The sequence below is a fragment of the Vulpes lagopus genome, chromosome 23 (genome assembly GCF_018345385.1).
Source record: "Vulpes lagopus strain Blue_001 chromosome 23, ASM1834538v1, whole genome shotgun sequence".
NCBI classification, from domain to species: Eukaryota; Metazoa; Chordata; class Mammalia; order Carnivora; family Canidae; genus Vulpes; species Vulpes lagopus.
Window position 1 is genome coordinate 2,289,868 of NC_054846.1, and position 15,125 is coordinate 2,304,992.

General features: G+C 37.5%; 1 protein-coding gene across 2 annotated transcripts in view; it reads right to left on the reverse strand.

The window, feature by feature from the left end:
- Positions 1-15,125, reverse strand: part of TLL1 (tolloid like 1) — a 196,432-nt gene that overhangs the window by 35,502 nt on the left and 145,805 nt on the right. For both annotated transcript variants that reach the window (XM_041739072.1, XM_041739071.1), the window contains 4 exons: positions 12,060-12,255; positions 9,937-10,062; positions 8,117-8,277; positions 4,751-4,931 (listed from right to left, as the gene is read on the reverse strand). In XM_041739072.1, the coding sequence (XP_041595006.1) occupies positions 4,751-4,931; positions 8,117-8,277; positions 9,937-10,062; positions 12,060-12,255 (664 nt within the window). The remainder of the gene's footprint in view (positions 1-4,750; positions 4,932-8,116; positions 8,278-9,936; positions 10,063-12,059; positions 12,256-15,125) is intronic.

The window sequence follows — 15,125 nt, forward strand, 5'->3', positions numbered from 1 at the left end:
AGAGTGATATACTGTTGGGCCAGACTGTCTTCTAGAAAATGCTTACGCTGTTTCCGATGTAGCTACAAGACTCAAAAGACATAATTTTATATCATGCCCAAATAGCTTTGCTTTGATTGCCTTAATTTCCTTATTTGCCTTCATACTACTTCATTATATTGTTTTTTAAATCTATCCTAAAATCAGTACAGTATATGACACTCATTTTTTTTTTTAGCGGACCTCGGGGACTCCCTGCTGTAGATTTAACACAGGAACCTCCCAATGGTCAAGCTATAGCATTGTTTCATGTTCAATGAAAGGTTTTATTATGTTATTGCTAAGATTTTAAATCAGAATTTATCGTGAGGGTTTCTTATTTTTGTAAATAGGGAAGTTATGGAATTCAACATTATTTGCTAATACGTTCTCTTAGAGTCATTCTTCTGATTCCATTTCTTAGGTCCATAAAATGAGAAGTTATGTGCAAAGAGAACTAGAATCTCTGTGATTGTTTTATTAAATACTTGTATTTGGAAATGACGCTATAAAAGTCTGATTTCACAGTACACGTTAAAAATCAAAAACTATTTTCTTGTGTCTTTTTTCTTGATGTATCACTTAGCTGCTAGAAAACTAGAATTAGTTTTTGAATAACTTTCCTTCCCAAATAACACGGAAAAATCACTTCTTATCAAACACTGTTTCTTCTTTTGATTGAATCCTTGGTAATTGTTCCTGGTACAAGATTGTGGAAAAAACAGCTGAGCTGTCATATTTCTCATCATGTTTTGATAAATCCACAACCACTTCTGAAATCTTTAGAACAGGGATTACAAACAGAAGCATTTAACACTGAGTCTTCATTAGACATCTCTGGATTAACATACACAACACAGTGACACATTTATTCGACCATCTATAATAAGGTAATATTATTAACTAACTATAAAGTTAAAATTATAAAATTTAACCTATCACAAAATACTTGTATTATTAACCTCTATTAATCTATATTGATTAATTAATTAAAAAGATGACTTCAAACGTTTCTTCACTCTCAAAGATCAAAGTCTATTAGGTAATGTTTGCAAGTCTAGAAATACCTAGAGTGGCAGCAATATGACATGTGTTTTTCCTCTAAAGTTATTTTAGAGGCACTGGGTGGCTCAGTTGGTGAAGCATCTGACTTTTGATTTGGACTCAGGGTTGTGGGATCAAGCCCCACATCAGGCTCTGCACTGAGCATAGAGCCTGCATCAGATTTTCTCTCTCTCTCTCTCTCTCTCTCTCCCTCTTCCTCTGCCCCTCCCACTGCCCCCGCTCAAAACCTAATTAATTAAAATTATATTTTGTATTTAAATTGAAAACAGAGAAACTGGAGAAAAACTATGATGCACCATCTTCCCACCTTAGCACAAACATTCTTGGTATTTTCATACGGCAACTTTGATTTGTTCCCACCGCACGCTTAGCTGTATGCACAGTGTGCAGATAGTTTCACACCTAGATTTCCAGTGATGTTTTATCATCTACGACTTTTTACATCACAGAATCAGTAAGCCATCTTTGTGGTGTAGAAAAGCCCACAAAGTGTATTTGCTATAGTTTATTTACCATTTTCCTCTTGTCATACCATTGGGTTGTTTTGAATTTCTATCATTGTAATAGTATATTGAAATCCTTCTTCCAGATCTTGAAACATTTCCTTAAAAATGTGTCTCAGGAATGAGATTTCTGAGGCAACTAGAATAATCACTGTAATGATTCTTGATTCCTAGGTTAAATTTCTTCTTAAAGAGTTTGTCACAATAAACCCAGTAATGTATTTTATCAAATCCTCCAAGAGTAAACCTTAGAAAATAAAAACATCCTTCAATTTTGTTTGAGAAATACCGTATCCCCATGGTTTACATGTCTATTTTTTTAACTTATTTTTTTTAAGATTTTATTTATTTATTCACGAGTGACAAAAAGAGAGAGAGGCAGAGACACAGGCAGAGGGAGAAGCAGGCTCCATGCAGGGAGCCCGATGCAGGACTCGATCCTGGGACTCTAGAATCACACCCTGAGCCGAAGGCAGACGCTCAACTGCTGAGCCACCCGGGCGTCCCTACATGTCTGTTTTCTAATAAATTTAATGAATTATTTGACTTTGAACAAGTGATTATATATAATTATACTTAAAACATTATTAGGCCTTAAAAATAACATCTTCAGTGTGAATAGAGCCTATCTACTAAAATAGGTGATTTGTTAGAAATTACAATTTTGTGTGATGATCATAAGGACATCGGGTAAACTAAGTCTGAACTTGTGGCCATCTCTTGTTAGTGCCACACCGGCTCTTTATCATAATAGACTGTTTTTATCTTCCCTTTCCTGAGCAAACATGTTCCCCACTAACAGAAACTCCCAGGAAATTAAACATAAAATAGATCTAATACTCATCCAGAACCACAGTATTATAAATATGAATCTGACAAAGTGCTGATATTTTTCAGTGGATCAAAAAGAAGCCACTGGAAGTTTACACTTAATTATCTTGGACCTTATAAATTATTAATCTAATAAAGAAGTGTAAAGTATATCTGTTGTTTTTCAGGTCACAAATATGTTCAGTTACATGCTATTTGCAAGGGGCATGACCAGCTCTTAGACAAACCAAGACAAACTAGTATTTAAATGCTTTGTGACACTAAGCAGTTCACTTAATTCCTCAGCTGCTTCGTCTGTCAAGTGAATATAATAATGAGAATACTATACCCTTATTTTGATTATTAGAGAGATGATGCATGCCTGCGTAATAAATTCTCAAAATGGTAGCTATCATGCGAACACTCGTCCCATTTACTTAACTACTCAAACTCCATCAAACAATTTAGGCTAGCCTCGATCAGCCTGAAGCACTGTCACCCAGTTGATTTACACTTTTTAAAATATAGCACTGAGAAATACCCAAAACAGATACAACTTCCTAAAATGATCTGCATCAGTGAATATGATTTATAGCAAATTTTAGTTCCCAAGGGCTGAAGTACTACCGAGGTACTCAGGTAATGTCACAAAGCACAGCTGCCCAGAGGAAGGAATAAAGACTCTGTGCTGCAGAACAGCATCTTTATGTGCCTTCATATCTGTTTTATAAGAGTTAAAGTAGCATTTTTTATATTTCAATAGTCTATTTCTAAAGACACAATCCATCTTTACAATTTGGGAAATTTTTCCTGACCGATAATATCAGGCAGTCAATTTTAAATATTCTGAGTTCTAGCTCTAAACGTAATCATACTTTGCCACTGGTATACGTAGCATGTAGCTTTTTAAAAACTAAATATGAAATAAAATGTATGACTATGGTAAAGTAAAAAGGATCCCGAATATTATTAATATTATGATAAGATGTACTCACTTTATAATTTCAATTTTAAAATAAATATTTATTTAGGTGGTTCTAAAACAAGGACTTTTATATCTAACCACTGGGTCACCTACAATTTGTAAAGCACATGATGTTTATAAAACAGTGAAGTCTAAGAATGTCTTGCTTTCATTAAAATAGAGTATTAAAATGCTACTTTGAATCACATAAGTCTTAAATTAATGCCTGAGAAGAATTTTTAAAAGGCAATTAAATCTGGGGGAAGGAAAGCAAGGAGAATACGAAAGCCAAGATCCCTTGTATTTTGAATGTACTTCTGTGTATGACTTGGACCTCAATGGAGCTTGTGAACCATTAACTTCAATTACACTGAAAACCCCAAACAAACCCTGGGCACTGTAAATCTCATTAATTTTAAACACATGGGGATTGGAATAAATGGACTTTGAATTAACTCAATCCAAATTACCTAATATTAAAATATAATTGGAACTCAAAGCTTTAAATTGCTTGCCAGTCTGAAAGGCAGATTGCTATACTAAGGCTTATTATAATTTTATCTATTTTTGAAGTTTCAGAATAATATCTTTATAAGTAGGTATGATTCCAAAATTGGGAAAATAAAGGAATTTCCCTGGTGCTTTCATATATTTCCTTAAAGTTGGGGGGGATGTTTTATGAAATTTCAGCTCTAGATGAGGGAAATTTTACAATGGGTTGGTTAAACTAAATATTAAATTCCAAAAAGAAGTGTCCACTGTTTAATATACCTGATAATCTATTGTTTTTAGTAAAATTGCAATTTCCATATTTGTAGGTTTCATACTGTAATTCTTTCTATAGTGATGAGGCAAGGTATGGATTTTAATATCAGCTTAACCAAAAATGAAAATATAATAATACGAGGAATAAGAAATATCTGTTAGATAATAAGAATAAAAAATATGTTGCTAAAACAAGATCAGATATTCCAAGAAAAAGATAAATCATTTTGAAAAAGCCTGCCACTGTCTGGAAGTCTGGTATCATTATCCCCATGCACTTATAAAGTCACTGTATGAAAACATGATAGTAATAATTTTGTTATTGTATTAGCCTTTATAATACTTGATTACTAAGTGTTTGAGAGCTATATTTCATCAGACCCCCAATATTTTGTTATTGTATTAGCCTTTATAATACTTGATTATTAAGTGTTTGAGAGCTATATTTCATCAGATCCCCAATTATTAATATTCTATTAAAAATTGCTAAACCTAGGATAAACATTCATGCGTTCTATGTCCCTCTGAATTACATTTACAGAAAACTATGAAGAGTGGGTAACAATGAAGGCCAATCCACCTTGAAAGTCCGTGATACACACACACATCATGTCAATACTGATACCTGAGAAGAAATGTGCTTTGAAGCCCTTCTTGGATACAGTATTGTCAGATCTGAATTCAATTCTCATATTGTTGAACTGAGATGTGATCACTTCAGGCACTTCGGCACCACAAAATTTGCCATGCAACTTAGACTCAGAAGAAAGGCCACTCCAAATCTCCACATAATCATATTTGCAAACCTAGAAAAGATGTGGTTATTATAGTCACCAGATTTTAAATATCAGATGACTGACATTTATCATTATTTTATCATATTTTTTCATGATAGTCAAACTGAAATTAATAGGTAAAGAAAAAAATTAGGGAAAGAGTCCAAAAATAAGGCAGATGGCATGAAAAATAGATCAGAGAATTTTGCTCTGAATATCTCCAAGAGATGTAAATACCAATGTGTGCTTGTTTATATATATTTACAGCATATATCTTTTCCAAAAAAATAAGAGTTTAGGAGAATTGAGATGAATATTTGTCGAGACAGTGGTGCTGACGGTCACAAGAAGAATAGTATCTGCTGGCTTAAAATTTTTTTTTCGTGTTTAAATTTTCACTAGGAACCGTGAAAGAACTTGTCATGTATTGTCTTATTTAATGCTGACTATAGTGACATGAAAGTGATACACGTAGTCTATGAAAGAACCATTAATAATGGAAATGTCCCTTTCAATTGTAAAGATGAGAAAACTGAGGTTCACAAATTTCTAAGTGACTTGTCCAAAATTATACTTATCGTATGCTGCAATTCAGAGAAAAGAGCACAGAGTCTGGTTGGGTCTGGTGCTGCCTCCCAGGAACGCTGTGTTCTAATCGGAAGAGCAGCCTTAGGAAATTTCAAAGGAGACAGACGCTGTGGTATACAATCAAAAGGATACTCTGCCGTTCAAACTCATCATCAGACAAATTGGTATTTCTTAATTTCTTTGAGTTGTCAGGCACTATAAGATTAATCTGGAGCTACGCTACAGGATTGCAAACAAATAAAAATTCTATGTGGTGGAATGAGAAAGGAATTACACTAAAATGAAGTAGGCACATTCTGATGTATATGTAATGCACTAACAGCGCCAAAATGGAAGAAGCTAAGTGAATGCCAGGTATTCGTCGCAATTTTACGACCTCTAGCAGATGTTTCCATAATACACTTCTCCGAAGTTCCATCAGGGCACATTCTAAATAATACATCTTGCCTGAATGACCTTATTACATAAACGTGTAATTAGCAAGGTTTAACAAAGCATATGATTGAACCCTGGGGCCTGATCTGTACTTTGCAATCTGTCAACTAAAATTACTGGTTCTTGTGATATTAATACAGTGATAAATAAGCAAAAGTTGCCAGGAAAAAAAAAAATTTTTTAATCTTCTATCCACCTGGTTACAACAGCAACATCTGCTTAGAAGGACTCTGACATGGGATGGGAGAAAGTTACCGAGGTTAAACTTGTTTGACATCATCTTTCCTTCTGGATATCAATGTAAATAAATAAGACAGTGAAGTTTTAACTTAACCCAGTATTCTCTAAGTCACGTTTTTGCTCATGCCTTTAAGTATTTAAGACATCAAACCACAAAACGTGCAGAATTTTGTAACAGCCTTCCACGTAGCAATAAGCTTAAGAAACTTGGGCTACATTAGAGAGTTTGTCAAGGATCCTACCAGGAATAAAGACCACCACCATGGGAAAAATGCTTTCAGAACACAATGACCTATTTACTTAAAACCACCTACCCTCCTTCCTCCTGAACATAAACTTCTAGCCTTCCTAGTAACATCTCTCAACTCATGAATCAAAATGTCGTACCTGCCACAGCTAATCGCTTTAGGGAAAATGGAGAGAGTTGAAGTCGTTCAACACCAAGTTCACGTCAAACCACAGAACTGGTAGGGAGACTGCCATTTTCAAAAAGGACTGCTCCTATGAAAACTTTTCTAAAAATCCTATACAAATATTTTCTTCATTTCAATATTTCTCTAAATTTCAGGTAATTGTGAAAGGAAAATGATGTTTCATGTGGACAGAGTATGTTAGAAATATAAATTCATGTTTTTGCTATCATAAAACTTACACATGATGTAAGGAAGATCTCAAAAGGTCCACTGAGCTCTAAAATTGTATAATTCTCTGAAATATATAAGTTTGTCACATTTTAGACTTTAATTTCCTTTAAGGAAACACAAAAGTCACAACTTATTTTTACCTCAAAGCCATTAGTAGCACTAAAAAAAAATGCACATAAGTGACTTGATTCTGATAGGCATAATTAAGAGTGAGAAAGTCATTAAAAAGAAATAAAGAAAAATAGAAAGGGGGAAAAGAGGCAAATATACATATACAAAGACAACATAATGCTATAAAATCCACACATATTACCAACAATTATTGATCAGGAGCAAAGATACATTATATTTCTATTTTTTCACTTCTTTAAAAGTGTTCAACAGATAAATATCAGAGACAAAATAATTTCTGAGTTAATTTTATCATACTTACAAGTCTTAAATCATGTTCATTTTAAAATAGGCACAGAAAAGAAGTCATTGGAAGAAAGAATATGGAAGTTTGAAAAGAAAGTAGGAAAGCTCAAACAAAACCGAAATTAAGCCAATGTTGACCAATCATACAAAGGACACAAGCCCTAAAACTTCTCATTTCAAGGCTTGACATTCCATTTGAATCTGGTGCACGTGTACTAGCACATAGGAATTCTCAAATAAATGATTTCGCACATAGGAATTCTCAAATAAGTGATTTCACTTGTTTAAGTGCGGTCAACTGGCAGAAAACTGGACTTTCATTATAACAAGCCATATTTTGTAAACAAAAGACAGTGTCAACTAAACACATCTTTGTTGAGATTAAAAAGTATATCTTTACTGGGGACTCATGAACATATTCATAACGAGAAACTACTTACATAAAGAAAATATACTCATTTCCACAAATAAACATACCAGGCTCTCCAAAATGGCTATTTTTGTTATGACTCAACCAGTGGATTTTGAATGTTGATTGATGGATTGTTGTGGGGTTTTTTTTGTTGTTGTTGTTGTTTTAGAAAAGTCAATGCGATATAAAGCTGACCCTAATTTCTTCATAGTTCTTTGATAAATCAAGAAATTGCTGTATCCCAATACACTAAGTAAAAACCCCTCCTAGGTAGTTTTCAATCTCCCAAAATAGTCTGAAATATTATCCAATGCCAAGAGGAATTACAAGCAGTCGCAGAAACGAACAGTACAGCAAAGACTGCAACATCTGCACAGTTGTACTGCTGCAATCCTTCTTCCTCCTTCCTTCCATTGACCAGTTTGTCTTCAGAGGTTCCCAGAACCCAACAGAAGAGAATGTACTTATCTTTCACTTACTTCATTGCCCTCCAATTCGAAAAACTCAAACTTCATGGAAATTCTGTATTGGGTTGGTGCGACCACCTGCCACACGCAGTTCTTATTAGGAGGGTACTCCTTGGGCCAGCCTGGAGTGGTTATGGTGCCGTTAAGTTTGGTAAGAAGTCCGCCACAGGCCGCTGGAAGGAAAGAAAGGACAAGGTTTTCCCCTAGTAGGGTCATCCCCTTCTTAGCACCTTTCCGCTGGTAACCAAACATCTCCCCATTAAATTCCCATCATCTTCCAGAGTTTTCAGAATCTAGAAAGCTGCAGACGCCATCGCCTACTACAACTATTTTAATTATCTAATCCCATTCATGAGCTGTGAATTCGTTGCCTGGGACCCAAGCAAATTACGGCTGTGTGACATCTCAGATCACTTTAAAGTTGGACAACGGGGCGCCTGGGCGGCTCAGTCAGTTAAGCGTCTGCCTTCAGCTCAGGTCATGATCCCAGGGCCCTGCGGTGGAGCCCCAGGTCGGCTCCCTGCTCGGTGGGGAGGCTGCCTCTCCCTCTCCTCCCCACTCGTGCTCTCTCTCATGATCTCCATCTCTCATAAATAAATAAATAAATAAATAAATAAATAAATAAATAAAACCTTTTTTTAAAAAAAGCAAAGTTGGACAACCAAGATAAAGAAGACTGAGTGTCAGTTGTCTCATCTTCTAAATGGGTATGACAGTATCTACACCATAGGGTAGTTATGAGAACTAACGCCCTCTGTTTTAAAGATGCCACTTTGCCTTCATAACTGCGGGTGTTTTAGTCTAGCCCAGAGAGCAGATTATTAGCTTAATAGATAAGGATGGAGACTTTTGTCAAAAAGAAAAGTTTAAAACTTTAAGAAGAAACAGGGAGTCTCTGATTTTCTTATTCAGCTCAGTAAGGGTTTGGCATTTATTTGTTCAGCAAATAAATCTGCCACCTTTACCACTGCTGTGTCCTGTGTTACACACGCAGTAGAGAACAAAGGTGCTCATTTTCAGGGAGTTTACATTTACATTTTTGTGGGAAGCACCAAGAGTAAACTTCGTAAATACATAACGATAAGTAATGTTGAACCGCTACACGTTCTGTGAAGAGGATTTGGGCAGACATTCTGAGAGAAGAATAAAGGAGGGACGGGACAGAGGAAGGAAGGTCGGTCCATTTATTTTTGTAATTCAAGTATGGGGCCAGCAATAGGATGGAGCAGGGAATAAATAGGAAATGAGGCGGGGGGGGGGGGGAGAAGCAGCTTTAAATTCTGAAGGAAGAGATCACAGGACACGCTAACAAAACGTTGCAAGAAATCTCATCTTAGAATGTGCAGAGGAAGTGGAGAAAGCACAGCAAAATGTCTTTGTTAATGAATCATTTATTAATGAAACACATCGGGCGGCTGCTTCACGCTCGTGCTAGGTGCTAGAGCTCAAACCAAGCATGTGGACCCAGGACTCCGAGCCGTGGTAAGGGAGGTGTGTTCATAGACTCTGTTAAGAGAAGGTGAAAATAAATGATGGATGGGGGTGAAAACCTGGGTGTAGACAGATAAGAGCAGAGATGGATACAGAGAGAGATGATAAGATAAATAGGGCAGAAGGGAGAGGCAGGAGAAACCCATCGAAAGCTAATAAACACGGTGGCCTGGTGACCAGCGGAGGGGACGGTGGCTCCGGGACGAGCTCCCAGGCAGGGTTTCATGTCAACTGACCCACAGGCTGAGTCCCAGCAGTTGGGAAGAGGTCACTGCGGAGGGCAGGAAAGGACAGCGGGAGGCCCAGGGGCTTGGAGGGGCCCCCGGGGGGCGCAGGCCTACCTTCACAGCTCCTCTTGTCGGGCCCCAGCTCGTAGCCCGGCTCACACGCACACTGGTAGCTGCCCAGGGTGTTGAGGCAGCGCTGCTCGCAGCCCCCGCGGTCCGGCTTGGCACACTCGTCTTCCTCTGCAAGGACGGGCGCCACGCAGGCAACAACCCGGTCAGGGTATCGGGCTTTACCTACTCAGGCGTATTTTTTTTTTTTTTTTAATATGACACTCAAAAACTCTGAAATGGAGACAACTGGCGTCTCCAACAAAGGAGCAGAAACCACCTGCAGGCCCGTGAGACGCGGCCTACCCGAATCTCCTCCCCGCAACCCCGATGGCCTAAGAAGCAAGACAAGGACTAGGGATCCACAGCGGTGTCAAATGAAGATCACCTTATCTCTGACATCTCTGACACGCGTGTGTCTTGGTGGGGTTTTTTGTTTTGTTTTGTTTTTTTCCTGATGTTACGGTCAAAGGGAATTCTTATAACATGAGAATTCCAGAACAAAATAGAAAAACTTATTGAAAAACACAGCTTCACTTGTTGATTTCATTTTGTGAATATATGTACGAATAATATACGCTATTGGGAACAACGTATATGGCCAAATATTCCATAATTTCAATTCTCAGGAGTAACCTCGTGTGAGTTAAGAAAATAGAAGACAATGTCCTCTGGGAAAATCCCGCATTGGCCAAACGCCGACCATCTCTGATGACCAAACAGATCAGCATCCCAGGAGACGATCTTGATGACGCTATGCTTCCTCTACTATAAAATACTACAGAACCGAAGCACGTACATATACTTTTTTTTCATACATATACTTTTTAATAAAAATTTTGAGCGCAGCTGGTGAAAGTAACAGTTCTCTGCCTTTCAGATCATATGGTGAATACCTAAGCAATCCTCAGGGAAAGACCCACTATGCTGTTTTTTAAATAACAAAAATATCTGGTTATCATTCACACTAAATTTTGACATACACAACTAAATCCATCATTTATTCTATAAAAATCAGTGTAGAGAAACTTTTGGTTTTCTGTCCCCGTGAGAGAGTATTATTTCACAGCGTCACACTTAATGTCACGTGCTTGTGAATTCTATAAAATTAAATCTGATGCTTTTTGCACTAAAATGGCTTTCTCTTGGGGTGCTGGCTGGGTGGGCCAATTGCTCAAGGCTCCAGCTCTTGGTTCTGGCTCAGGCTGTGATCTCAGGGCCCTGGGATGGGGCCCCGCATCAGGTTCCGTGCTCGGCGTGGAGTCTGCTTGAGACTCTCTCTCCCCCTCCACATTCTCTCTTTCTCTCTCAAATAAATACATAAACCCTTGAAAAATAAATAAATAAAATCGTTCTTTTTACCTCATCAATGCACACCAACTATGGGACCTGAAAATATACTAAAATTTGGTTCCGCGATTTAAAATGAAAGCTGACCAATGATAATTCTTTGTCCCAAAGGCATTTAAAGTATCGGAAGGTTCTGCTACGGAGGCCGTGCATTATTTCCAATGTGGTGGAACATTATGGTCTACAGGATGGCTCAGAAATGATGTCACCTGTAAACAAACTGATGAATGGCTTCTTCTGGTTACGAGTCTTCTGTTTATCATGTTGTGAAGGTTTTCTCCTTGTCTAAATCCCCTTTCTGGATTTTGCAGTTTTGATATTTCATAAAAATGGTTGGTAATTGGGATCCCTGGGTGGCGCAGCGGTTTGGCGCCTGCCTTTGGCCCAGGGCGCGATCCTGGAGACCCGGGATCGAGTCCCACATCGGGCCCCCGGTGCATGGAGCCTGCTTCTCCCTCTGCCTGTGTCTCTGCCTCTCTCTCTCTCTGTGACTATCATAAATAAAAAAATTAAAATAAATAAATAAATAAATACTGTTATAGAAAAAAAAAAATGGTTGGTAAAATCTCCTAATGAAGTTCCTACGCTGTGCTACAAAGTTCCAAACTCCAGTATTTTACCAAGAACCTTTTACCACCAAAAATCATTACAATATCTGCATGCACAGTGCATTCTTAACTTTCAGCATAACTTCACTATAGTTCTCTCTCTTAGGGTTAGGGAAACTCACATTTATCCCTGACCAACAAGACCTCACACTTCAAATGACTTCAAGTTACCTTTAAAAAAATTGGCAGCAAACCCTGCCTTGTTCACAGTTCCATCAGAAACAAATTTCATCCACAAGGTATTGGAGGTAGATCTGATATCTTCAGGTTTATCATAACCACAGAAACGCCCTATCAAAGGGCTATTTTCACTGGTTCCATCCCGAACTTCTAGGTAGTCATAGGCACAATTGTCATGTCTTTCAATCTGCAACAATAAAAAAATATGTGAAGATATATTTAATTAGTAGATAAATCAATTTTCGCAGAAAGAGTAATATCGGTTCTCAGCCATAACCCTGCCAGGGTCACATGACAGGTTACTTAACACCAAATGAGAGCTTTTCTTGTGAGCGTGCGTGGCAAGATCTACACTGCGCGTGAACAAAGGGCCTATTTTTCTGGTGGACAGCGGGAGATACAGAAATCTATGGGAGAGTGCATTCACCTGTGTCACAACCAACAGATGTTAACTGCATTTTAAAAGAAAATAAAAGTACCCGTAGTAATTCTTTGGAGCAAAAAAAAAAAAAAAAAAAAAAAAAAAGCTAAACAAAATTCAGACTTAAAATTATCATTAAAAATCTAGCCCAAAAATAAAATAAAAAATAAAAAAATAAAAATAAAAAAAAATAAAAATCTAGCCCAGATATGCTATAAGCAACGTATAATTTGTTCTGAAACATAAAAATTGCCGTTGCTTCACCGACAGAACTGTTATCTTATTCATAGAGAAGCCTGACTCCGACTCTGCTGATAGATATTGCATGGTTTACGGTCATGAGTCTCTTTTTAAAGGACTAATTCATGATATACAACTACATACTTCCTAGTCTCTGAAATTCATGACCCACAGTCAGCACAGCTATCGAAAGACTGTGTGTAGAATCAGCGCGGCCTATTCCTTCCCAAGGTAATACAGCTGTTCAGGGTTCAGGGGAGACCTTTTACCCCAACAGGCTCCCAACCCGTAGAACCTGCAGGAACTCGATCTCTTTCCTTAAACAACTCAACTAAAAGCTCAGACCTATGACATTTTATGAAGAACTTCATGTTCATGGATCTATGTTTTGGCCCCAAACTTCCAAAAACAACAAACCAAAATTTGCAACTTGTTTTTCGAATTATAAAACAATCTCTAATAAGTAGCTGGCTTATTTTCTGCAAAAAAAAAAAAAAAAATTATTCAGAAATTGTTTCTATTTTTTAAGATGGTATTTATTTATTTGACAGAGAGACAGAGCACAAGCAGGGGGAGTGGCAGGCAGAGGGAGAGGGAGAAGCAGGCTCCCTGCGGAGCAGGAAACCCCATGTGGGACTCGATCCCAGACCCTGAGGTCATGACCTGAGCCAAAGGCAGACGATTAACCGACTGAGCCATCCAGGTGCCCTAGAAATTGTCAATACGTTAAAATAATAATCTTCTATTAGATAGCCTAAGGACAAATAGAAAACAACAGATTTTGAAGGACAGATTAGGTCAGAACTAATTACTACATTTGCTGCTGCCCTTTTCCCAGTGACAACTCAGGAGGATTCATTCACTCCTTCAACAAATATTTAATGTCCTTTCTCTGCCGGGCACTCTTCTCACTGCTTGGTGTGCACCCTTCGGCAACATAACAAAGAGCTTCGCTCTCCTGGATCTCACATGCTACTGGTGGATAGAGAGTAAAGGGACAACAAACAGGATAAATAATGAAATCATAAAATATTAGCAACCGATGAATTCTATAGAAAACTATAAAGTGAAACAAGATGAGAAGTAGGAGAAGTGGGGGGAGTATTAATAATTTTAAATTATACCTTCAGTAGGTACTCATTGGGCTTGATTTACAAATCATGGGGTTTTTTCCCCTAAAAATGTATTTTCTGTGTTGTGTGGAATTATGGGAAAGAATGGAAAAAATGTTTACCATAAAGACTACCTCAATTTTAAAGCACATTTTTAAGACTATAGCTTTTTAGATAGAGAGATGGCTTGGGTGAGACAGCAGTGACACTTGTAACTTAGTCACCAGGGATGACAAGGGCAAGCTGACCAGCTATTTACATGCTGCCTCTTCTCAGCCTTTAATATACTCCTTTCAAAATCAGAGTTCTCTATAAAGATGAGAACATTTCCAGATGGTCAAAGGCCTTTCTTCGGTCAAGAGGACACATAAAATAATATCCCAAACAGGGATATTACAGGTTGAGACTGGATAAAAGAATAAGGACACTGAACCAGTGACAAACTAGGGAAAATAGCAAAGGTCTCAGCAAGCTAACCTCTCCTCACCCGCCTGAGCAGCACAGAATGAACTGCTCCTGACTCAGGAGTCATTTTAGAAGAGAAGGGAAAGAATGAGTTAGAAAAAGAAAGGAAGAGACGCCCAGGTGGCTCAGCGGTTTAGCACCGCCTTCAGCCCAGGGCGTGATCCTGGGGTCCTGGGATCGAGTCCCGCGACGGGCTCCCTGCATGGAGCCTGCTTCTCCCTCTGCCTGTGTCTCTGCCTCTCTCTGTGTTTCTCTCATGAATAAATACATAAAATCTTAAAAAAAAAAAAAAGGAAGGAAGGGTGAATACACAATAAAAAAAGAAGCTGTTTTGCATAGGTCAACTTAGAAAAATAAAATTGGTTCATATTATAAGCCATACTAGGATAAAAAAATAAGAAGGCTAATTAGAAAGGGTTTTTAATTACTGTCTTGAAGAAATAATGGCTTTCAAAAATTACCATTTCAACGAAGAAGAATGCAGGACAGACGCTACCAAGAAAGAAACAACAACAAAAAAATTATATTTCTTCAGTGATTAAAAAGAAATTGGATAATGGATATTTCCCTGTACATGAAACTCACTCTGTTCTTTTAACAGGTATATAACAGATCTTTTTAAATTTTAATTTAAAGTACCCGTATATTCACTGGTTGCTTAGTAAAAAAAATTAGGGGTTTAAATATTTTATATGATAAACAAAATGTAAACATTTCATGGGTAAAATGCACAAAAATGGCCAATTTTAGGATCAATTCCAGCAGCAACTATTTATTACGTACTACTTACATATTAAATATCATGCACTTTGTGTTAGG